Source organism: Pavona decussata, unplaced genomic scaffold (genome assembly GCF_977016875.1).
Source record: "Pavona decussata unplaced genomic scaffold, jaPavDecu1.1 SCAFFOLD_161, whole genome shotgun sequence".
NCBI classification, from domain to species: domain Eukaryota; kingdom Metazoa; phylum Cnidaria; class Anthozoa; order Scleractinia; family Agariciidae; genus Pavona; species Pavona decussata.
Genome location: NW_028145572.1, coordinates 1,577,250 through 1,600,201, shown reverse-complemented (window position 1 = coordinate 1,600,201; position 22,952 = coordinate 1,577,250). Strand labels below are relative to the sequence as shown.

At 36.4% G+C, this 22,952-nt stretch overlaps 2 protein-coding genes across 2 annotated transcripts; one reads left to right on the top strand and one right to left on the bottom strand.

The window, feature by feature from the left end:
- Positions 1–54: 54 nt before the first annotated feature.
- Positions 55–11,152, top strand: LOC146464675 (kelch domain-containing protein 2-like). Its single transcript, XM_085129496.1, has 13 exons — positions 55–207; positions 730–827; positions 2,076–2,196; positions 2,853–2,962; positions 3,289–3,394; positions 3,817–3,891; positions 4,312–4,392; positions 4,623–4,681; positions 4,771–4,883; positions 6,289–6,355; positions 6,497–6,599; positions 7,190–7,242; positions 8,791–11,152. The coding sequence occupies exons 1-13, from the start codon at positions 97–99 to the stop codon at positions 8,912–8,914; spliced, it is 1,221 nt and encodes a 406-aa protein (XP_084985622.1). The 5' UTR covers positions 55–96; the 3' UTR covers positions 8,915–11,152.
- Positions 10,396–22,852, bottom strand: LOC146464674 (pleckstrin homology domain-containing family A member 1-like). The gene is made up of 11 exons (XM_085129498.1): positions 22,519–22,852; positions 21,272–21,331; positions 20,414–20,465; positions 20,037–20,125; positions 18,821–18,976; positions 16,723–16,848; positions 15,744–15,812; positions 15,103–15,164; positions 14,600–14,663; positions 13,843–13,923; positions 10,396–12,462 (listed from the first exon to the last, which is right to left on the bottom strand). The coding sequence occupies exons 1-11, from the start codon at positions 22,654–22,656 to the stop codon at positions 12,394–12,396; spliced, it is 966 nt and encodes a 321-aa protein (XP_084985624.1). The 5' UTR covers positions 22,657–22,852; the 3' UTR covers positions 10,396–12,393.
- Positions 22,853–22,952: the final 100 nt, after the last annotated feature.

Genomic DNA, 22,952 nt, shown 5'->3' with positions numbered 1-22,952 from the left:
ATTTCCCAGACTCATTGCGCCGGTGCTGTCTGTATTTTCTATTGACTGTTTTCCATAGACGATGTAGACTTTCCTGAGAATATCAATGGTAAAGAGATGACATTTGTTTTCCCGTCCAAAAATGGTACGGAAGAGCCGAAAGAAAGAAGTGGCCATGTCGCTGTCCATTTTGACGGCTATATAGTAGTCTGGGGAGGCTATTATCGCGTAAGTACCTTCCAGTTTACACAGCAAACAAGCTTTCATGGCCAATGTGTATAGACCTCCCCGTTCGACCTGGGTCAAAATATTGGAAGGAAATTTATAAGAATGAATAGGGTTCTTGTTATTTCCTACCAGTGTGCAACGACGGGGTCGGCCTCATTAGTAGGGAGAGACCCGTGTAAAACCCTCCTCCCCCTAACCCTCCCCCCCATGCATTCTGTTTCAGCAGGGACTGGAAGGAAGGAAGTAGCCACCCCCGTGGAAGGATTTTGAAATTTGGGGGAAAACTGCGAGCCACTGTCTTATTCTTCAAAGTAAATCAAATAAAATCGCAATGCGCGAGTAAAACTGCTGGAGACCTACACCTTGAAATATTATTAAAAGTGCTTTAGAATAATATTGAAAATGACATCTCTTGAAATACCAAAGAAAAAAGTAAGTGGTAAGTTTTTCCATACTGTTAGGATTCAGACATTAATCAATTCACATGCAAAATTCAGTTTGTTCTGATTGATTGACTTGCAGCATGGCCCTGAGGTAGCTTTTCCAGGAGTTTATTTTATGGCTGATGAATATCACCCCAGTAATGAAGTGTGGCTGTACTGTGTTGAGACCTCTACATGGTAATTAGAAAGACTTTTTGTTATGAATACTGCAATTTGCTAACATTGACTAAGTCAAACATAACCCAATGACCAACTGTTAAACAAACATCTAAATAAATCTGACTGGCTATGCAACGGAAGTCCAACTCGCAATACAGTAGTAGCCCACGTATAAGAACCTGAATTTTCCAATTTAGCCTAAATAGGTTCTTATATAAATGGTACTTAAAGCAAATTTAGGCTCTCAAGGTTCTTAAAATAGGTTATTATATTTTCATATGAATTTCATCTGAATATACTATATATGTTATAAATATCATCTCATAATACAGTATAATGGCAAACGCAATAGACATACAACATGGTACTTAAGCTTGAAAGAAAAAATAGTTATTTCAAGTTACTTTTAAATAGATGATGATCTTAATTCAGCAGTTTCTACCTATACACTTTCACAGCAACCCCACTGATAAGAACCTAACTTAAAATTTTAGCCTAAATAGGTTCTTATGTGGAGGGGGCTTAAAATGAAAATTTTAGCCTAACAGGTTCTTAAAACCCAGGTTCTTAAACACGGGCTATTACTGTATCGGATGATGATGCCTGAGGCTGAGAGATTGTCTGGAAAATGAATTGTTGGCCAAGAAGTGATTAGCTTTGAGGGTAACTGTGAAGTTTTGAGGACAAGCTTTAACATTGTAGCTGAGGGTATTATCATCCAATACACCAGAAAGCTGGGCGGGGTTATTTATTTTGTTACTTTGATTAATTTCCAAAATGTACATGCTTTACTGTGGGAAAAATATCAATGAAAGTTAAATCACATCAGACGATTGTTATCTTCTGACAACTACTGTCTGATTTTATACAAAGTGATGTGTTTTTGTCAAATATGTGAGAGCATGCAGAAATTCATTGACTGGTTATAGTGTACCAGGGAGCTTTATCGTCATCTTTCATCATCTGACTGTGTAATTTTACTGCCAATACTGTTACCAAAACGTCAAATCCTCTTTGATCCTTTTCTCCATCTGTTAGGTTGATAGCTTACATAACGTTACTATAACTTGGATTTTTTCCTTTACTAAAATTAACTCTTTGGCTACTCAGTACACTTGGAAAGTCTGATAGACCCCCTTTTAAGAAAAAAAATTGTTTCCAACACCCACAATACATAAATGCAAAACACATTGTGGTTCTAAGTATTTTGTGTGAAAGATGGTCACTTAACTGACAAATGACATTTTGTTTCTGATCATTAAATAGGAAATGTGTTGAAACAAGTGGAGAGGAGCCGCCTCCCATGTCTGGGTCATCAGCGTGCATACTTGGCGGTAAATCAATGTATGTTTTTGCTGGACACTACGATGGTGGACCATCTTCTACCGTGAGTTTTTCTCACAGAATGACTTATCATGGACTAGAGTAGTATGCGAACTAATTTAATTTCTAATTTTTCGTAGTGTTTTTGCCTAGGACTCAGACTAACTATAAAATGAGTTTAGAGTAAATTTATAATTCAGTCTAAAAAGTAACAGCCATAAATATTTCATTGCAGTTTGCAAGTTGCTTTGGTGGTGGTGGTGGGGGTGGGGAGGGGGTAATTGGATAATCGAGTATATTCATTTAGCGAAGGGCAGGGGGGAGGGAAGGGGTGCAAAAGAGGCAGAGTTGTTAAACCCCCCAAAAATCCCACCAGGCTTGCACCCATGAGGCTGGACCCCCAAAAGGCCAACAAGCCAGAATGCAACTCTTCCACATCACTATACGTGAGTCAGGACTGTCATTAAGGCTTTAGCCATGTGTTGCTTTGAGCTTCACGCCCGTACCAGTCTTGCTACTTTCTGAGTAAACTGATGTAACAGTTGAGATCAGCCTTAGCATCGAGGTTGTTTCAAGGGTTTTCAGTGGTAACAGGTGTTACAGGTTATGGCCCTTACTGAGAGCTCTGTGAGTTCCCCATTCCCCACCCCCTAGGGACAGATTTACGTAGGTCATGATTTTCCCATAGCCAGAAGATTGATTAATTGTGTGTGCTTACAGGTTTTTGTTTTAGATTTAAAAACATTTGTGTGGGAAGATCTGACACACAGGATCCAAGGGAATCCTCCCTCAGAAAGAGACAAGCTCTGTTGTTGGACTCACAATGATCAGTAAGTATCTGATCGGTTCATATGGTTGGTTTTCAATTCAACGTATTTACACAGCATAATAATATTTGCTGTCAAGTTACACGTGTCAAGCAGTTTACAAAAGATATACATTTAGGTTTAGCAGCCTCAGCAAGGCATTTTTAATTAGAACTTGCAATGATTGAAATTATATTTGTTTTTAATTCAACACCATACTACACTCTAGACTAAATTGATGAGAAAGTATTTATTAAAAATGAAATTAAAAGTTAATTTTAATTAATTTATGTTTTAACTTTTCTGGCTGTAATAAACCATTGTTAAAACTATTTTTTTTGTTGATGCAGGATTCTATATTTTGGAGGATATGGCATGGCTCCCAACCCCGAGACAGTGGACCCCACAGCCTGTGGATACTTCACATTTAACACAAGCAATGAGGAACTGTTTACAGTAAGTTCTTTTTTTTAAACAATTTTCTACCATTGATAATATGTTATTCTGGACACTTAGAAGTCAATCAACAATGGCCAGTAATCTAAATAATTAAGTGCCTCAGCCAAGCTGTTTTTTTTCCCAGTGTCCTTGTTACCCTACAGTATTCATATACCAGTTATTTATTTGTCCAGTAAAGGAAAGCAAGTTTGGACGTTATTAAAACAGCAATTAACCGGTTTGCCATCACATGCATGCTCGTCCGATAACTCTTTTTAATAAAGTCTTTTATGTCATTAATATTTTGTATTTTTTTGTGGGCTTTTTAAAAGACAGCACAAGTCATAAAACTATCTATGGTGATACTTAGTAAACATCAAAATTATGCTCTTTGCTGTACATGTATGTTTTCAGAAATAATTAACAACTTGGTCTTTTAGGACAACAGAGGATGGAACAGCCATTTGTTTGTCTTGGATACAAGTAGTTTAAAATGGAGTCAGCCACAAACAAAGGTATCTACAGCTGTAAAAGTAATGAGTTATAATGCACGCCAAGGAGGTGCTGAGGCAAGGTTCAAGGCAAAATGTGTGGGAGATCAAGGGATACCTTGTTAGTTATTTGCCTGATTTGAAACTTGCTGATTCTCTTGTGTTTAAATATTATTGTAAATCTTCCATGGTTGTTCAATGCTGGGCTATTGTTATTAAACTTTACTATAACTTATTATTAATAATGAAAAATTAATAAATGTTATTAAAACAATGTTTGTTACAAGATGTTTGGGTGGTTGGTGAAGTAGGCATCTATACATGGGGCAGGGGAGGAAGGGGGGACTAGTGGAAAATCCTAGCAAGAGTGGGTTTGACATAAGTTTGGTGAAAAATTTTCAGTAAGTAATTTGTGATGACATCACTGCTTTTTATCTATTGCAGGGTAGAGCTCCCACACCAAGAGCAGCACAGGCAGCTGCTAAACTTGGAAATATTGCTTATGTCTTTGGAGGAAGATACTTGGTACTATTATTTGATTATTATTGTTAACTTAATTATAATGAAAAATTGTCTCATTCAATATTGTTCTGCATTGAAGTATCATGTTCAGGTCACTCACAGATACATTAAGATTCAAATCACTCTGTCAATAAACTTATGACCAAACAATAGTGACCATTTAATCCCCTTAGGTATTGGATTGCGTATTAAGGCCAAAAGAGGTTTTATTTCTTTAATTTGTGTTTTAACAGGATCAACGATGGAACGATTTACATTCTCTCAACTTGGATTCTTTAGAGTGGAGTGACAGGTAAATACTGCTTAATTTAAATATTATCTTAAATAATTATGGCAAATGTTAAAATTATTCACTTGGTAGTAAATCCTTTCCTTTGTTAGTATTGTGACAACAGGAAATGTTCCTCAAGGGCGAACATGGCACTCTTTCTCTGCCGTCAGTGACAGACATCTGTTTCTTTATGGTGGCTTCAGCAATGATGAGGAAGCATTAGGTAAGAGAAAATTATGATTATTAAGAAGTAATTCTCTTATGAACTTAACGTTTTAAAGCAGTTATACACAAATTGTCATATGTAGTTGACTACCGTGTAGCATGAAAATTTTGCGGGAGTTTTATTTTGCGGATTGGCAATATTTTGTAGTTTGCGGGAACAAATTTTTGCGCCTCGAGATGACTAAAATTTCTGGTGGGAACTATTTTTTGCGATTCATCGTTCAAGAAGCAGAAAACTTTCGCAATCATTGAGAATGGATGTAAAAGATCTGGCATCGGAAACGCCCTAGCAAATGGTGTTCCTTCAGATGACTCCATTCGTGCCAATCTAATGTACTGAATTACTGTACACTTTACATTTTCTGTTCTTTACACATTGTTTTGTTTGCGAAACAGACTACCGTATGTGTCTAAGCTCTGGTTGCCTTTTGCAATGGAAAATCATGTCCGTGTTCTTGTTTGAGTCCAATTTATAACGCCCAGTGGCACAAGTCTATTACAAGCAAAGTTTTCAATTTGACTGAAGGGAGTTATTTTTTGCGGCGTTTAATTTTGCGGGTATTTTTTTCTGTGGGAACTAATTTTTGCGGATCGTGGTCAATCCGCAAAATCCGCAAAAATAGGAACCCGCAAAATTTTCATGCTACACGGTATGTAAAATTGTGCTTCAAAAGATGGCAATAAAATATAGATCCAAGGAAGCTGATAGCTGAAGTTAAGTTTTACGGGCCATTAATTATTAGTACTTTGAAACATTTTCTTTTATTATAGTCAATGTTTGAAGTGTTTAGAGGCATAATTTGAGGCAATAGTTGTATGTAGCTCATGACTATGTTGTTCATTCATTCACTCACTCCTGTTCTGTCATGGATGAACCACACAGCACCTTGTCACCTTGTGGTGGTGCAACTTCAGTGCCTCAACGATCCTATGAGTTATGTCAGCCAGCCCTGCTAGGTTCAACCTTGCCGGATTTGCTAACTAAAGGGTTCACTACCTTATAGGTCCCCAACAAGGGGACAATGACCCACCCCTTAAAGATTGTCCATATGATTATATATAATATTATGATGTACTGACTTAATCCTCTTTGCTCTCTTGGTGGGGGCCACCACCTTCCATCAAACCCTGTTTCTTGCTATCTTTTTGGCATCACTCCATGTTCATGCCATACTTTCTGGATCTTTGGCAGTCATTTTCCTCAGTGACTGCTTGGTCTACTTCTTCTTCTCCTCTGAGGGTTCTACTCAAAAGCCATTGTTGCGATGTTATCCTCAGTTCTCCTTCCTCAGGGTATCCCCAATCCATTTCCACTGCCTGTGCTTATGATAACTTTGACCTTCTTATTATAGAAATCACTTAAAAGCTGCTTATTATAACAATTTTGAATTCAATATTTTCAGGAGATGCATACATTCTAGACACTGCAACTATGAGTTGGTTTCAGCTGGGAGTCCCTTTAATACAAAGGTTAGACCATTTACTGGTACCAAATTTATTATTTAATAATGATATTTATTTACAACAATATTATTATTATTATTATTATTCCTAAATAGCTTGCTTCTTAAAATGAACAGTATTATTTTACTTTGTGTTTCCTCTTGCCAGCAAACCAATGACCCGAATGTGGCATACAGCTTGTTGTACAGCTTCACCTGGAGAAGTTGTTATTTTTGGAGGTTGTAGTTCATCAGTGTTAGGAGATCAACCGGTAATCAATATCTATATATTACAGTGCAGCTCAACCGGGGCCACCCAACACTGATCAGCCAATCACAGGTCACGTTTGCAACAAAGGAGTCTTCTTTGGTAGTTTGTAAACCAATCAAAAACGAGAACATTTCTTAAAATTTCAAAGTGTCGGCTTTTTCAGTGGCCCTGGTTGAGTTTGTTGCACTGTTATCATGATCCTAAATAAATTTAACTTACATGGTTCTGCTTCTCTTCTTGCTGGCATGTTGCTTTTTGCAATCTAAAAATAATAAACAACTTGAAGATAAATATGGGAGTATTAACAGACTAGAAAGTTATAGAAGAGTACTATTAATAAGAGTAACATTAAGTCAAGTAAGAAACAGTGCATACAAATGTTACCTACAGAGTTGACATGGGTGTAGTTTGTAATTGTAATGTCACTCTCACTATTCTATTCTTGGAAAACATTTGAAATTAACAACTATTATTCCAATGGTCACTCAACTTGTTTTAACAGACGTAAATAATGTTAATCACATCTTGAGGAAGTGACAGTAGACAATCACATGAATTGTGTAGGCCTAATCTTGTGACCTTGTTTTTCAGGAACACACATCCAGTGTCCTTATCTTTAGATTTACCCCCCAACCTCTGAATTGGTAAGAAACTCCCAAATCAAATATTATTGTTACAAGTACAAGGCATTTTCTTTCAAGTTACACCAAACCAGTGGATAGCATTTTTCACACATATTTCTAAATAAATTATCTTCTTGAACTCTGGATAGTATTATTTTGCACTTCACTTCTTGGTATTGTCCTGAGTGTGTGTGGCATGTCATGCTAGACCGCTGGACACCAGGTCTGCCCCAGCCATGTAACCACACTTGCAGCCTTGTGCATTGTGTCTTGTAGCTGGCTTCTTTATTAAAAGTTCCATTGTTTAGTTGTGTCTTTTAGTTCTAGCTGTGATATTGTTCGCACAACGCGACAGTGTGGTACTGCACACAGGTTGTTTTCCAAATTTGTCAAAAAAAAAAAAAAAAATGGTCAGGAGTGCTTTATTCTAGTGGCAAATTCACTAGTTTGGTAGATGCTAAAACAATATTCGTCACTAAATTGTAAGTGAATAGTGGTAGATGTTTACCTCCCTGCCTCGTAGTTATTCACCACCATCCACCTCTGCACTTCAGGGATCAGGTGTTGAGTACTATTTTACAAAGTGCAAGAAGTTATTTAATGGTACCATGTTTTCTGATGTTGTTATATCTATAGAATGATTCATTAACACATATGTCTTGCACAAATTCAAGAATGTGTGGTTTGAGAAAATCTCCAGATCCTTCACAGGAGGGATTGGAAATTTCAGAGTGGTGGGGGTGGGATCAAAGGCAAAAAAAATTCAAGGAAAGTATGAAGCTGAACTGGAATTTCAAGGTGTGTGGTGGTTGGGGGTGGGGTGGGGGGGAGGGTCTTAGAGAAAATTTCTTCAATGACCATGGGAGAAGTATGGATATTTAATATGTAACAACTTAACAATCCCACATCTCATTATACATCCTCATATAGCATGCTATATTTTATAACTTCTGACAGTTGAAAATGTACTAACTACAGTGTTGTAAGAATGGGTGTTTTGAAACTTCAGTGCCTGGAAAAAAATTATTCATATGCAATAGAAAAATCCATGTTATGTATGCAAGGGGAAGTACATTTGGGTGGACCCTTCTGAGATTACTGACAGATCAAGGTTTGTTAAATGGTAAGGATTCACTCATGACATGTTGTTAAGGACAGTGCCTACTAATACTGAAGCATTTTTGTGCGGTTTATGACTATGCGGGAAAAGCAGATCTTAGCAAGGGCTATTGGAATCCAAAAAGAAAATTGGTGGTAACCATGCATTTTTCAGAGATAACTAAGCAATAATATCCCGAAAAAGCGCCAAAATATAAAGCAATGTATGGGATTATTTTCCTAAATTGAAGATTAATTATCTCTGAAAAATGCATGGTTACCCTCCATTTTCTTTTGAGATACCAAAAGCATTTGCTAAGCTCTACTTTCTCCGTATAGTTTTAAACCGTGCACAAATATTCCTGTACTAGTAGGCACCACCCATAGGAAACCTGAGTATCTCGAGATGCGCAGAACATATGCGCATTAACAATAGTAGGCACCGTCCTTAACTGGTTCTTTTTTGATTAGGTTGTGTGCTGATGCAGTTGTCAAGTATCATTCCACTCTACACAAGCAGCTCAAGACACTTCCTAAAAATGTTCTGACATCACTCTTCCTGCACAGAAGACTGCAAGCTATTGGCAAGGTGTAACTCAAGGTCGCAAACACAGCCATTTGAAACCTAACTGTCTTGTTACTTCAAAGTGCATGTAACGAAATGTGAAGTGGCACATCGATCGATCACGCTGCTCCAGATGGCTAGATTGGACAGTCTGGAATCCTACATCTATCTTCCTAGCTTCTGATATCAATGGAAACAACAACAACAAAAAAAAAACTTGCCACAGTAATACAGGAAAATTTACAAGCATTTAATTAACATCTGAAGAATCGGAATGACTCCATTGCTTTATATGAGAGATACTTCCATTAATAGCTTGCACTCTAAACTTAACAATAATAATGTTTTCATTTGGTGAAAAATCTGAATGCTTCCACGTGCCAAATGCTTCCAAAGGCCTTAAATTTGTAATTTTAACCAAGTATTTTTTAAATGGATTAGTATCATGATACTCTGTATTGTATAAACCATTTCTTGACTGTACATCATAATTGCTGCCGTGTTGTTCTGTTAGATCCACCAACATTGCTACCAGTCGTATTATTGTCATTGAATCTTTTGTAAGTCATAGATCAGGGCCCAGTTGTTCAAAAGATGAGTAACGCTAATCCACAATATTAAAAGTTAATCGAGGTTTTTATCTCGCTTGTTAAATAAGTATGTCTCTAAGAGCTAATTTTAAGCTAATGGTAAAGAAAGTCTAAGTCAAAACTAAGGGACAAGAATCTTTTTGAAGAATCTTTCTTGGTTAGTAATTACAGTCAACCCAGGTCACGTGTGAACGATATTTTTGAAATTTGAACGGAGTTTTGAAATTTACATGTCGGTTTTGAAAATCGCCAACGAGATTTCAGAGTTCCCGTATAAATTTCCTTAGCTTATTGACAGTATAAAGCAATGAATTTTTCTTTACATTGCAAAATTGAATATTTCAAGAATAACAATTGTTTCCCAAGTATTTTGAATATTTTTTTTCAGTAAATGCGTCGTTTTTCGGAACGATTTCCAGAGAAATGTCCAACATTCCATTCACACATCGGACATTACAAAGAGAAATTCGAATGTTCATTTCATTCTTGGAAATACTGTTCACGCGTGACCTGGATTGACTGTAAACTCGAATCAAAGTTCATGTTAATCCAGGATTAGCTTAATTGGTCTTTGAACAACTGGGTCTAGTTGTTCATTTTGGTTTTGTTTCCAGAGTTATTTGTTCTTGACACTGTGAGGAAAAAAAAGTACTTTTTTTCAACTCTTGGCTATAAGCTGAACCACCTTCTTCGGAAAAAATGTCCAAAAGCAAGTTTAAATTTTAGCAGCAAAATTCATTCTTATCTCCGGAAAGTAAAAATTAAATGTGACTGTGCAAATTCTTTTCTTCAAGATAAAGGTTTTAAATTTGGAGCTTTTGCTTCTATCGCAGAAGCTCCATCAGCGAAATGAAGTGTAAAAATGGCTTGGCTTGTTGGCAAATAAATCGGTATACTTATACAACAGCAAATGAGACAATCTTTGACGTTTTATGATGTTTTATTGACATCCAAAAGGTTGCAGTACATTTATAAAATATATTTAAATCTACAATAAAAAAAACCTACATGTTTACTGTAACAACTTGGATATTGCAAAGAAATGTCTTTGGCAAGATAAATTAGGTACATAGGATACTAAAATATTTAAAATAAATTTATTTACAGCACTTCTGGCAAAACATTTCCAAAACATATGCAAGCCTAAGAAATATCAAAATAATACAAGTTTTTTTGCCAATGGGAAAAATAAGGTGAAACCCATTGGTCCTTGTAAAATTCTTCAGCAACATATCCCAGTACAAATAATTCCTGTTATGAATGAATATGCCCAGTATTTTTGACATTCCCACATAAACTAACAACCAGGGGCCAGATTCACAAAGGCCTCGTACGTTAATTAAGTTTTGGGTATTTGTTCCTTAACAATAGCCTATTATTGGCATAAAAACAGAAATATATTGTTAACCAATCCTTAGGATACATCTTAACTGAGGAGAGCTTTGTGAAATCTGGCTCCAGACTTCCTACTATATTTAATATATTTAAAGCAACCTTTGGCATTTGCTATTACAAAGATACATTAACTTTGGCTCATGCTTGACCGTCTTACTGTTTTTTGAAAAATAATACATTAATTATTTTATGATTTTTACAATGGTTTATCTCAACCCAAGTTTTCCCTCAACTTAAATGCAAAAATATGTAAAATTCACATACTGTGTACATGAAACAAAAATATATTTTTCTTTTGCGCACAATAGAACTATAGAACAGTATGCAAGCATATACCAGTAAATAAACTAGAAACTTAAACAACCAAGCACAGAAGTGATAAAACTGCTAGACATGTTTAAAATAATGTTATAAATAACGTTCCTATTAACTTCAATGCCATTGATTACAGTCCTATTGCTTCAAGTTCTCAGCCAGTATTGAACAAGTTTTAAGTCTCAAGGCACCAATACATACACACTTGCTGAGAGTGGTTGGGGGGGGGGGGGGGGGGGGTCATATGCAACATGGGGCACTAAACTTCTTTGAATTTTGAATTTGCTATTTTAATTCTCGCCAATGGTTCAAATCCTCATACTATGGGTGATTTACCTTCCTTCTAAAAACACTCAATTGAAAAAAACTGTCCTGTCCAAAGCATCAGTTATAAACCATACGACCTGATGGATTAATGGGGTGATCTAATTAGCATGAACATATTATGTGTTGTTTTCTCTTTGTCTGTGAGAAAGATGTAAATTTTAAGCTCCAAGGGCCGCACATGCTTTTATCTTTAACAAGACAAATGCAAATAAGCTCATAGATCAAACACTTAACAGAACTGATGATTTTTCAATCAAGCGTATCCTGGATCCACATGGTTAATGGAAAAGTAGATCAAATGTTCCACATCTGCCACCCCTCCCCACATACCTCTCTCATGGCTAAACTATTTTCACAAATTATCTTACGAAACGTTCGCATTTTTGTATAATTGCAAAACAAAAACCTAAGCAGACACTATCCTTAAAGTGGGCTGAAGTTATTTCTTCATAAAATAACAAATATTTCACAATACTTTTTACCCAGCTACTCTCCTTGGGAGAGTTCACATTTTACATGTATAACACAATGTACTCTGCAACTAATAATATTGTATTCACGAATGGCTGCCCTTGTTTTCAACGTCGGGATGTATACATTTTCTGAATGTTGACAAAAGTTAGTGAGGCGATATTTTTTATAATTAATTTGGCTTGGAAAGTTTGCCCATCTTACTTAATAATTTTACACTGTCTAACCATAACCTGAAAATCATTATCAGTGCACATCTACAGCATTTTATTTCCAACATGCAAGGATGCCATTTATGAATTTGCTCTCTATGTTTAATCCCCATTAGTCGTTGCTGGATGCAATCTTGTTTTGAACTTTTCGACTTGAACTTATTACCACACAAAGTGTGATGTTATCAGATTAAATCCATTAGAGAGCAGTGGTTTCTGCATATTGGTAATATCCTACATTCTTTAATTCCTCAACCTTTTTGCCTTCCTACGAAAGACATTACAAAAAATAAATGACATTTAAATAATAGGCCATTTCCGAGTTACTTTGAACCTCATTATGAAAGTGAGGCTAAGTGCAGATTAGTTTTCATTCCTTTGCAAACAAAACTTATTTTCATATGAAAAGCTTTGCACTTAGCTTCACTTTCATAATGAGGTTCACAGCAACTCAGAAATCGCCTATATATGAAGTTTAATGCCAGGACATTCCGGAGTGGGGGTGCTAAAACAAAACAACTTTTTGGGCGGGGGGTATGGTTATTTTCTGGAACGACACTGGTGAAAAACCGATTTTCACTGACTATCCAAGACAAATCCTTTGGTAATAAAGCTGGCAATGACGCCTCAAAAAAACAATTCCCTCATACATATTTTTTGAAACGACATTATAGTGTTGCCGGAGAGAAAATTCTTTTGCAAAATTGAGGCTATAAAAAACAAAAATAAAGTTTCCTGACTTTCCCCTGACCTTAAAAAAAATTTGTTTTCCCTGACCGTAAGTGTCATTAATTAATGTAAAATGTACAGTTCCAGAAAAAATACATACCCACCCCATGGAAGGTCATCAGAAATTCCCAGGGAGAGGGGGGCCTTGCAAGCCAAAATTTTAGCAGCAAGGTATGAAGCTAAACTGGAATTTCTTGGGAGGAGGGGGGTGCAAAGCCAAATAAACCTTTGGTGAGGGGAGTACGAAAATTTTCTGAAACCACAGGGGGCCCACACAATGTGTCTGTGTAGCCGATTGTTATTATATAGTAAATGCACTGGATTTACCGTCTGCTTCACCTATTGTGATATATCGCTATGTATATAAATCAATGATAAATAAACATTGAATTACCTTATCTTTGGTATATAGTCGTCCTTTTACCTCAAAAGCGGTTTTTTGAGCGATTTTGAAGGAGTTTGAGTTCGCCATTGACTGTTCCATATATAAGAAGGACAAGGGAGGAATCCTTGTTTTGAAAGGGTTCCAGCGCTGGAGCGATTTTTCCCCCAAAAAACGCATCGCTCCGCTTTCAAACTTAACAGCATAAAGGTCAAAAGATTCACGATTCATCTCGTACCTTCAACTTGAAAATCCATCCAAACGGCCCGGAGCTAGTCTTCGAAGAAAATCAAAATCCCACAGTATTTGAGCGACTGGAATGCGCAAGATCCATACGTGCCAGCCACAAACTGCCCCTCTCTGATTGGACGACGTTAGGTATTTTGAATAGGTGATTGTCTGCCGTCATAGTTAGCGATATATCGCTATAGGTGAAGCAAACGGTAAATCCAGTGCATTTACTATATAATAACAATCGGCTACACAGACACATTGTGTGGGCCCCCTATGCTGAAACTGCGTTATAAAATAACTAACCGGTTCACTGGTTGATCGTCCTCTGACCGACACACCAGCAATAGCATCAATCCAAGAATGCATTTCCTCTGCTGTACTTCCCTACAAATCAGTTAAAACAACAACTTACAGACAGCAAAGAGATCATTAGTTTAAATGGGCATATTTCACATGACATTGTATAGCACTGTGCAGGAAGCAGAACAATTTCAAATGAAGGTGATTCACACAAAATTAAGATATTTTATTAACTAGTTATAATATTGTTATAATGTCATATCCAGGTTGCTCAAGGTTAATGATATTTTAACCTAGAGGTCCTGTTATTAGACTGTTATTTTCCCAAATAAATGTATTGAAGAGCTGAGAGCAATTAACCATCTTTTAGATAATCATATGTGGAATTTTAGGTCAATTTTCCCATTTCCCTCAAAAATGTCTGTCTGAGTGAATTTTTCCATGTGGCCTTCAATGTTGTCAGAGAACAATGTTCTTTAGTTTTTCTGCTGGTTTATGCTTAGTTTTAAAGGAGAACAATTAGGCCAATAACAAAATATCATAAAGCAAGCAAAATTCTAATATGTAAGAGGATTATGCTCTCAACCCTTCAATTGAGTGTGGTCAAAGTACACAGTCAATTATTAATAATAAACTATTAATAATTATTAGTAAGAATAAAGAAAGCAGATGTTCTTCCCTTTCATCATTAATTAACATCTGATGTTTCTAATCAATAACTCAGATCTAAATACAGTGTACACGACACATATTTGATTACCTGAATAAAGAATGTTCTTGAACGTGTGGCCACCTCAAACACATGTTCCCTGTCATTATCAGCACTGCAATTTAAATGCATTATATACCATGATATATCTCTTAGCCTCATCAATTGGAGCTAAACAGAAATAGGTCTAAGCTTTCCAGAGTTTTAATATTAAGATCATTCACAAGTTTAATCTGAGTTTAGTTTCGATTTCAGAAATAAATAATACTTCAAAGTGATGCAAACAGATTGCCTCAACTTCCATAAACTTTTCAAGTAGTATTTTAGACTTTCTGGGCACCAATTGGCCCAGAATTTGTTCTTATGAGGTTTGGGAATGATAGAGGAAGGCAATGGTATCAATGATTCTCAGATTGATGATAAACTTACTAGACAATTAATATTATTAGAGTTTCAGTCCCATAATTATCAAGATCAATATGTACAGGATAAATTTACAATTTCACTAAAGATAAATGGACAAGGGTTGAGATAATTGAGGATTTATTTCTTACCCAAGGCTTTCTCCTGCTTTAATGATGTCTGCTGAGGGGATTATCTTGATGGGATCCTTATCCTGATAAAAAGGTAAATTGTTCTGAGTAATACTCGTATTTTCTAGTAACTGGGCTTTTGTTTTGAAACTGAGTAGTATCTTTGTCAAGGAATTAATTATTTTCTTTCATTTTGTGAATCTTTGTTTTTTTCCATGAAACTAATACTGTATAAGAACTTCCCAAACTCATTTTAAAATAATTTATGAAGTAGAACAAAGGAACTGCCTTGATGGAGGTTTGGAAATTAAAACATTTGGTGAACTTCTGCTTTGATTTTCTCTAAGAATTGTTTATTTAATGGTTTGAGAGGTTATATCAAACACTCAAAAGGGATTTTCCTATTTTCAAACACCTTGAAGTTGGTAAAAAAAAAAACTCAGCTGCACCTCATTTTTTCAACCTACTTCTCAGCATTTGGAAATTGGATGATACACTCTTCCTCATGTTTGGTGTATTACTTGAAGTATTGTTACCTGTTAGTTTTCAGTTCAGTCTAAGTGACCCACAATGATCTGATGTCAAAATACTTACAGTCTGTACTGAATTAACCTAGCAAGAACTAAATAGAACTAACAAGGTGAAAATATTTGATGGCTTACTGATTCTTTTTCATAATATGCAAGTTTGAAATTATCCAGCCTGAAATATCTTTTTTTCCAATTTCTGATCTAAAAATAAAAAATTGTTAGATTGTTAAATAAACTGAACTACAACAAGGAAAGGCATTGTTCTATAAAAATTATACAAAATACCAGTCAGATTGAGGAAATACCAATACTGACTGCTTCACACCATTTGATCGCTGTCATTACAATAGACAAATTAAAGTTCTTACTAACAACTTTTTGCTAGCTATCTTTCTGAAAACTTTGTGATGGATTCCCCTTGAAATATGAAGTTCCAGAGATATCCATACCCCCCCTCTCACAGAAGATTTTTATTTTGGATCCCCTCCCCCCCAGGAAATTCCAGTTTAGCTTCATACTTTGCTTCTTAAATTTTGGCTTGCAATTGAGCCTCCCTCCCACTAGGATTTTCCAATGACATTCCATTGGTTGGGTATGGATTTTTCTGGAACTGACAAGGGTTAATCAAATCCAAGCACTGCAGAGGTGGAGTCCTGAGTATAAATGTGAAACTTGCAGAGCAGGTGGCACTGTAATATTCCCTGAAGAAAATCTTCAAAAGATCTCACAGCTGATCTTACAAGATTTTACAACATCCTAACTGATCCTATGGGATCCTGTGAAGAATATTTTTTAATTACCACTGGGCTTAGATTGTGTCAATAAGATATTCATTTGGTAAATAGCAAATGGAGATTGCATCTGAGTGCATGCACAGGAAGCCAACAAATAAAACCAGACGAACAGTAATAATTTCATGAACACTCAAGTGAGCTAGACAAAATCATCAGTTTTGCTATTTCACAACCAGCCTTGGGTTCTTCCAAAGAATCACATCTTGAGCTACACTAGTCTGACTAGTCTTTTTTTCTCAACTTAAATCGCTTTTATTTAAATAATTATACGTTTTGCAGAAGTGTGATCATGGTCAAGGTTATTTCACATCACCTACCACAGCACCCTTTTTGACCAAATATCCTTCCTTGATTGGTTTGATTATGCTGGTCATTCCAGCAGAACCTGAACGCGTCAATGTATCACCAGCGAGGCTTCCTGCTTCGCTATCAGAATCTGTCAACTGCAAGAAATCAAGCATCAGTGTGTGTAAAGTAAAGTAACAAAAAGCATAAAAACATTTTAATTCTGATAATTAACAAACAATATTATTTTTAGTAATAAGCTAAAAAAATAGGCAGTCTCAGACTGCATGTGTCTACTGCAGCACTGGTGTAGAAATGTGATATAAAACAATTGAAGAAAAGGGAAATAAGACTGAAAAGAAAACGAAGAGGGAGGAGTGGAAATAGGATAAAGATGAAAAAATGGTTGTAAAAATGTTGCACAGAATACTGGTGAGAAGAGATTAAGCTGGTATTGTTTACCACAAACATTTTGTTTGAAGAGAACTGTAACTTTATTCTAACATAAACAATATATTATATAATCTTACAACGTGAACCACAACTTTGTACTGAAAGCAATGAAGCAGAGTTCTAAACATAAAGTACTGAAAGCAAAGTTCTAATCTGAAACGTAGGCATAAAATGCAACAGAAACTAGTAATTAATCTACACTGAACTTATGTGTGGTTAGTATCATTCTTTGACTCCTGTTGTGTTTCCATACGGTTTTCGCATAAATTAACTTTTTCCTAGAGCGGTTAAAAACAAATGTTTTCTGACGTAAAATAATATGGTTACCTATTAATCATTTGCCGAAAAACACACTTGAACGCAAAAATTGCTAAAATTCACGGCGTGTTGATGAAGACCTTTGGCATATCAAATTTCAACCCGCTTATGCAAATTGTCCTTGATTGCGCATCTAGCATCTGTCACTTTTCAAACGCATATATGAATTAACAAAGACACAAAAATCAACAAAAAGCTTTTCCAACAAAACATTTTATTGAAATAAACGATGCATTTGTTATAAGAGGCAAAAAACTTTCAGTTTTTTTTGCGTGCGTGCAAACACGCATGTAAAATTTGAAGACACTCCGTGTTTGTTCAAAGCGATCACTCGCAGTAAATTCGGGTATGTTTGCGATGAAAATTACAGAAGTTACAGAATTCTGGTTCAAATCATCACTTACAGTCAACCCAGGTCACGCGTGAACGATATTTTTGAAATTTGAACGGAGTTTTGAAATTTACATGTCAGTTTTGAAGATTTCAGAGTTCCCGTATAAATTTCCCTAGCTTATTGACGGTATAAAGCTATGAATTTTTCTTTACATTGCAAAATTGAATATTTCAAGAATAACAATTGTTTCCCAAGTATTTTGAATCTTTTTTTCAGTTAATGCGTCTTTTTCAGAACGATTTCCAGCGAAATGTCCAACATCCCATTCACACGTCGGACATTACAAAGAGATATTCGAATGTTTATTTCATTCTTGGAAATACTGTTCACGCGTGACCTGGGTTGACTGTAAACTATTTGTAAAAAGCAAATCAACATCAGAAAACATCATTTACGGTATTGTCGCCATTGTCCTGATCCGGAAATACAATCGCTTAGATCTCGGTCAGTCGAGGATTAGCATCGGCTTTCGATAGGATTCCATTTGGGATTCCTGTGGCATTTACACTCTTACACTCTTTCACTCTTTCACTCAACCTGATGACATAGTGTCTACGCTTCTCTAGAAGCCGTAGACACAAAAAGATCCTTGTGGTGATTTGAAACCAATTACCTCTCCCACACAAACTTGTTGTCAGTGTCCACATATTGTCAGTTATAGAGTAATGCTTTCAAACCCAGAAGCAACACATTCAAACCCAATATTTTGCAATGCAGAACCAAGAGAACCCATGCTTGCACAAATTTGACCTGGGCACTACAGGTCAGGAATGAAGAGATGCTGCCCAAAGGATTTTGAGATACGAATGACAACTGATTGGGTTGAGATCCTTGGCACTATTGCCTGGAAAAAATGATGTCTGGGAAGAACAAGATTCCTGTTATATTCCCCAAGCAGGGAAATAGGGCTGATAATGATGATGATGATGATGATGATGATGATAAATTCAAACATTCAATCATACCTTTCTGACAGGGGTTCTGACGACCACACCTGCGATGATTTTTGTTTCATAGCACACACGCTCTGTCTTACCACTGCTGTCAGCACTTTCTTCACCATTCTGAATAGGAGGGCTTTTTATGTCTTCTCTTGGCTCCTGTCTTTTGGACGGATCCACCTATAAACCACCAGCACAAACCTTTTAAGCCTCAACATTAACAAGCATGTTCTCTTCTTAGTTCTCTCTATATTTCTTGTGACACAGGTTGAGAGAATTTATCACTTTATCTTTACATGTTTGATCAGGTTGGCATAATATTGTGAGAAGAAATGTGATGCTTGCATATGTTTCTCAAAAGTTCTGAGACTCTTTCAGACCCAGAAAATTTTTTTTACATGTATGCACAGCATTCATTACCAGAAATGCAATATTTAATTGTTCTAAAAGTTGAAACATTGACAATTTTGCAAGATAAAGAGGGAGGCTGGGCTAGTTTGCACGGAAAACTACCACCAATAATTATTGATAAAAAACAGATTTGAAAAATACTTCTTGGACCACCTGAAAATTCTTCGGGAGTTTAAAGAAACGAATACCTGGCCACTGCTGGGGATATTTACATGGAAAAGCAACTGAGTTTTATCAATGGCTGTGCGTCCCTGTTACTTTAACTATTACAATGGAACCTATCCTTACGGACACCTCTATAATACGGACACCTCTCTATTACGGACAGTTCAGTCCCTGAGAGACCGAAATCCATATAAAGTCTACTTCTCTAAAACGGACACCTCTAAAATACAGACACTTATTCCGGTCCCCTTGGTGTCTGTAATAAAGAGGTTTGACTGTAACTGGGACTCACAATAAAATTCAAAACAGGCAGACAAAAGGAGGTAGGAGCCTGAAGAAAATGAGGGTGGGAACTGTACTCAAAAACACTTTTTGAGGTCTCACCTGGGCAGAGTGCAGGAAAAATAAGAGAAAAAATGTGCATGATAGGAGGGAGATGGAAAATATAGGAAGTAAAAAAGGAAGGAAAACTGTAATAATAACATGATAATAATAAGGGCAAGAACGTTATATCAGGCATTAACCATAATCACAATCGATTATGTATTCTCTTCCATTATTGTCACATTTTTAAAAGAATTTCAGCACATTGTCTACTGTACCCTTACACTAAATTGAGAGATAATTAAATAACAATAATTTATAATTTATCTTGTCCACTCACAGCAACTTTGCGCAGTGTTCTTATCCATTCCTCTGATCCTTCCTTCGTGTCTGCCCGCACATAAAATCTCTCCTTGCAAGTTTGAATCTCTGTCAAAAATTAGAAGAAAAACTGTAACTAACATAATAAATAAAATTGATATTAATAATTACCCAGTCAATGATGTAAGTTCCACATCATGTGATGTCATCATTGCACTTTAATGAAACCATTTTGGGCATATTTTGGATCCTCTAAGTTTCACTGTCATATATATAGCTTTAACGCTCTTGAATTTATGGAGGTGGCAGTTTTCCGTCCGAAAGGCTCAAGAACTCAAAAAAGCACAGACAACACAGGGTTAACATTTTCCACACTATAAAGAGATTATGTCTTACCAAAAGATCCTTCAGGCATTGACTTGTCATCACTCTTTGATTTATCCTCAATCTAAAGTTAAATATAATATATTTGTTCTTATCAATACATAGTTCATTCCGTCTTTTTGAAAACAATCATTCATGTGTTGAATGCTGTCAGGAGGTGAATTTGAAAATACTATCTGGAGTTTGAGTTGCCAATCAGAGCATATAATTTATGTTAAGTCTATCCACTGGTTTGGTGTATATACTAAGTAGAATTGACAGGGCTACCAGCCTAATTTTTGCTTTATAATATACCCAACTGCAGGAAAAAATTCCAATTACTTGATGGAAACTGAAAAAAAACAAGAAAAGAACAATGGAAGAGCTCAGTGCATAACCGACTTATGTTGCATTTCAGATCACGTTTTGTTGTTTTATCTCAGATTCACCAGAGTTTTTCCATGTGGCCTTGAATTCCTTCAGGAAATGTTGCTCCAATGTTTATCCGCTGTTTTGTGAGTACATTTAAGCAGGGGATAAAACATTGGAGCAACATTTCCTGAAAAAAATATAAGGGCACATGGAAAAGCTCCAGTGAATTCTAGACAAAACAACTAAAAGCAATTTGAAATGGGACATGGGTCAGTTAAGCGCTGAACCGTTCAATTATATTAATTTTATTTTTCTATAGATTTCTTTTGAAAACATGGTATATGATAGTCACTGACTGTGTATTTCCTTACAGCCTTTGACTACATGACCAATCAGGTTGATGAAGACTGCAATGTCCTATGCAGAGTGATAATTTATAAATAATTATTGATTCAAATTGCCTAGGCTATCATTAAATGACTATGATCAAAATTTTAAACAGTTACATACTCATCACACCTTGGTTATAAGTCGGATGTTAATTTCACCATCATATTCATCCCAGTTCGGCTTTTCTTCCTGAAAAAACATAATTTGTAAAAATGGAAGCACTGGTTCATCAAATGCCTACGAAAATCCAATGTCAGGATATGAAACATAGATTTAATTTTTTTGTGAGTGTGTAAATTTGATGCCGAGTCTGGGAATTGATTCCAGGCCACATTGGTAGGAGGCGAGTGCTCTCACCACTGTGCCATCGCTACTCCCAGGTCTAGATCAGTAGACAGCATTGAAGGTGGGGTTGGCATCCGGGAGGAAGAGTACTCCCATAGCCTTAATGAGGTGTCCAGTAACCAATAGAGTATGATTTTTCAACCTGAGCCAGACAAACTATATTCATTTCCTTGATTATGAAAACCCTAATCAAAACACAGTCACAACATTTAACTTGCCAAACAGATGCGAAAAAGGTATTTTACAATAATATTTAGATAAGGGAAATAAAGGTATCAAAGACATCTAGTACAGCTCATAAAATGTACCACCAGTATTGATCGGTATTTTGTCATCTTGTAAACAAAGATAAAGTTCTATTTGGTCTCTATTGGATAGCTTTGTAAATGATGAGTGTTTCGTCTACTGTTTGAACTAATATTTCTACAAGATGAAACAAGTTTCCAATAATTTCACAGGGTCGTATCTATAGATTAAAGAGTCATTGGTCTCTCGCAGCCAACAGCTGGAGGGCGGGAACGGTAAAAACACTGGTTCAAGAATGTGTCTACGGCTCCACAGGAATGCGCGGTGCAGAGTCGCTGACTAGAATGACCTAGAAATTAACCTCGGGTTCGACCTATTATAACAGAATAACAGCAATTACGGATGATGATTGCTTCTGTTTGGCGGTTTCTACTGATCTCTCAATGGTTGCTAAATGGTGAAAGTACACTACATGCATAAATCGAAGCTCTTCCGTCGAATTTCAACTAAATCCTGCGAGATCAGGACAGGTTATTTCCTGCCGTCCAAAGCCTGCATGCATTGACTTCGAGCGAACTTTTCTTGGTTTTGACATTCTAGAAAAGTGTGCACTCTGTAATATCTGCTTTGTGGATCAATGTTAGCTTTCTACAATCAAATATATTTCCATTATTTTAAAAAGACGGAAGTAAACACACCAGCAAATACGCGAAAATTAAGCTTATATTGAATTAGTGCTCGACTTCTCGGTGAAGACAAGGCTAGACAAATATTTCCTGGCTCACCTGGGCGACCATATAAGAAAAATAGCGCAGTAAACATTCGTCCTCGTCCAAGATAAAGAAGTTTCGTTCCCAATGTCCGTCTACCTCTTTACGGTTGAGAGTTCCACAAAACCTTCCATCTTCGTCGCGAATAGGCATCTTGGATGCCTGCGTGACGGCCAACGAAGTAGAGCGCGGGAAAGTACAAGAAAACTTCCAGCAGGAAAATATGTGACTTCGCAAAGAAAAGTGCGAACCTTGAAGCAATTACCTTTGAACATGAGACCAAAACGAAAGGAGTGAATAAGTTGCAGAGGGAAAGTGCAACCCCTGGCTGAGAGAAGCTTGCTCTGGTCCCAACAAATTTATTCACATTCGTGAACCGAAGTTGGACAAGTACAACTTCGTGACAGTGGGCGTGCTGTCGGGATCAATCGATCGCGCCTCGGTTACAA

What these genes read in the sequence shown, in the direction of transcription:
- LOC146464674 (XM_085129498.1), bottom strand. Translation starts at nt 22,656, where the DNA reads ATGCCTATTCGCGACGAAGATGGAAGGTTTTGTGGAACTCTCAACCGT. An exon ending in TTTCTTATATGGTCGCCCAG is followed by an intron (nt 21,332 to 22,518) that starts GTGAGCCAGGAA and finishes ATGTTTTTTCAG; the next exon opens with GAAGAAAAGCCGAACTGGGA. An exon ending in TGGTCAAAAAGGGTGCTGTG is followed by an intron (nt 15,813 to 16,722) that starts GTAGGTGATGTG and finishes TTTTATTTTTAG; the next exon opens with ATCAGAAATTGGAAAAAAAG.
- LOC146464675 (XM_085129496.1), top strand. Translation starts at nt 97, where the DNA reads ATGACATTTGTTTTCCCGTCCAAAAATGGTACGGAAGAGCCGAAAGAA. An exon ending in ATGGTGGACCATCTTCTACC is followed by an intron (nt 2,197 to 2,852) that starts GTGAGTTTTTCT and finishes GTGTGCTTACAG; the next exon opens with GTTTTTGTTTTAGATTTAAA. An exon ending in ACCCCCCAACCTCTGAATTG is followed by an intron (nt 7,243 to 8,790) that starts GTAAGAAACTCC and finishes TTTTTTGATTAG; the next exon opens with GTTGTGTGCTGATGCAGTTG.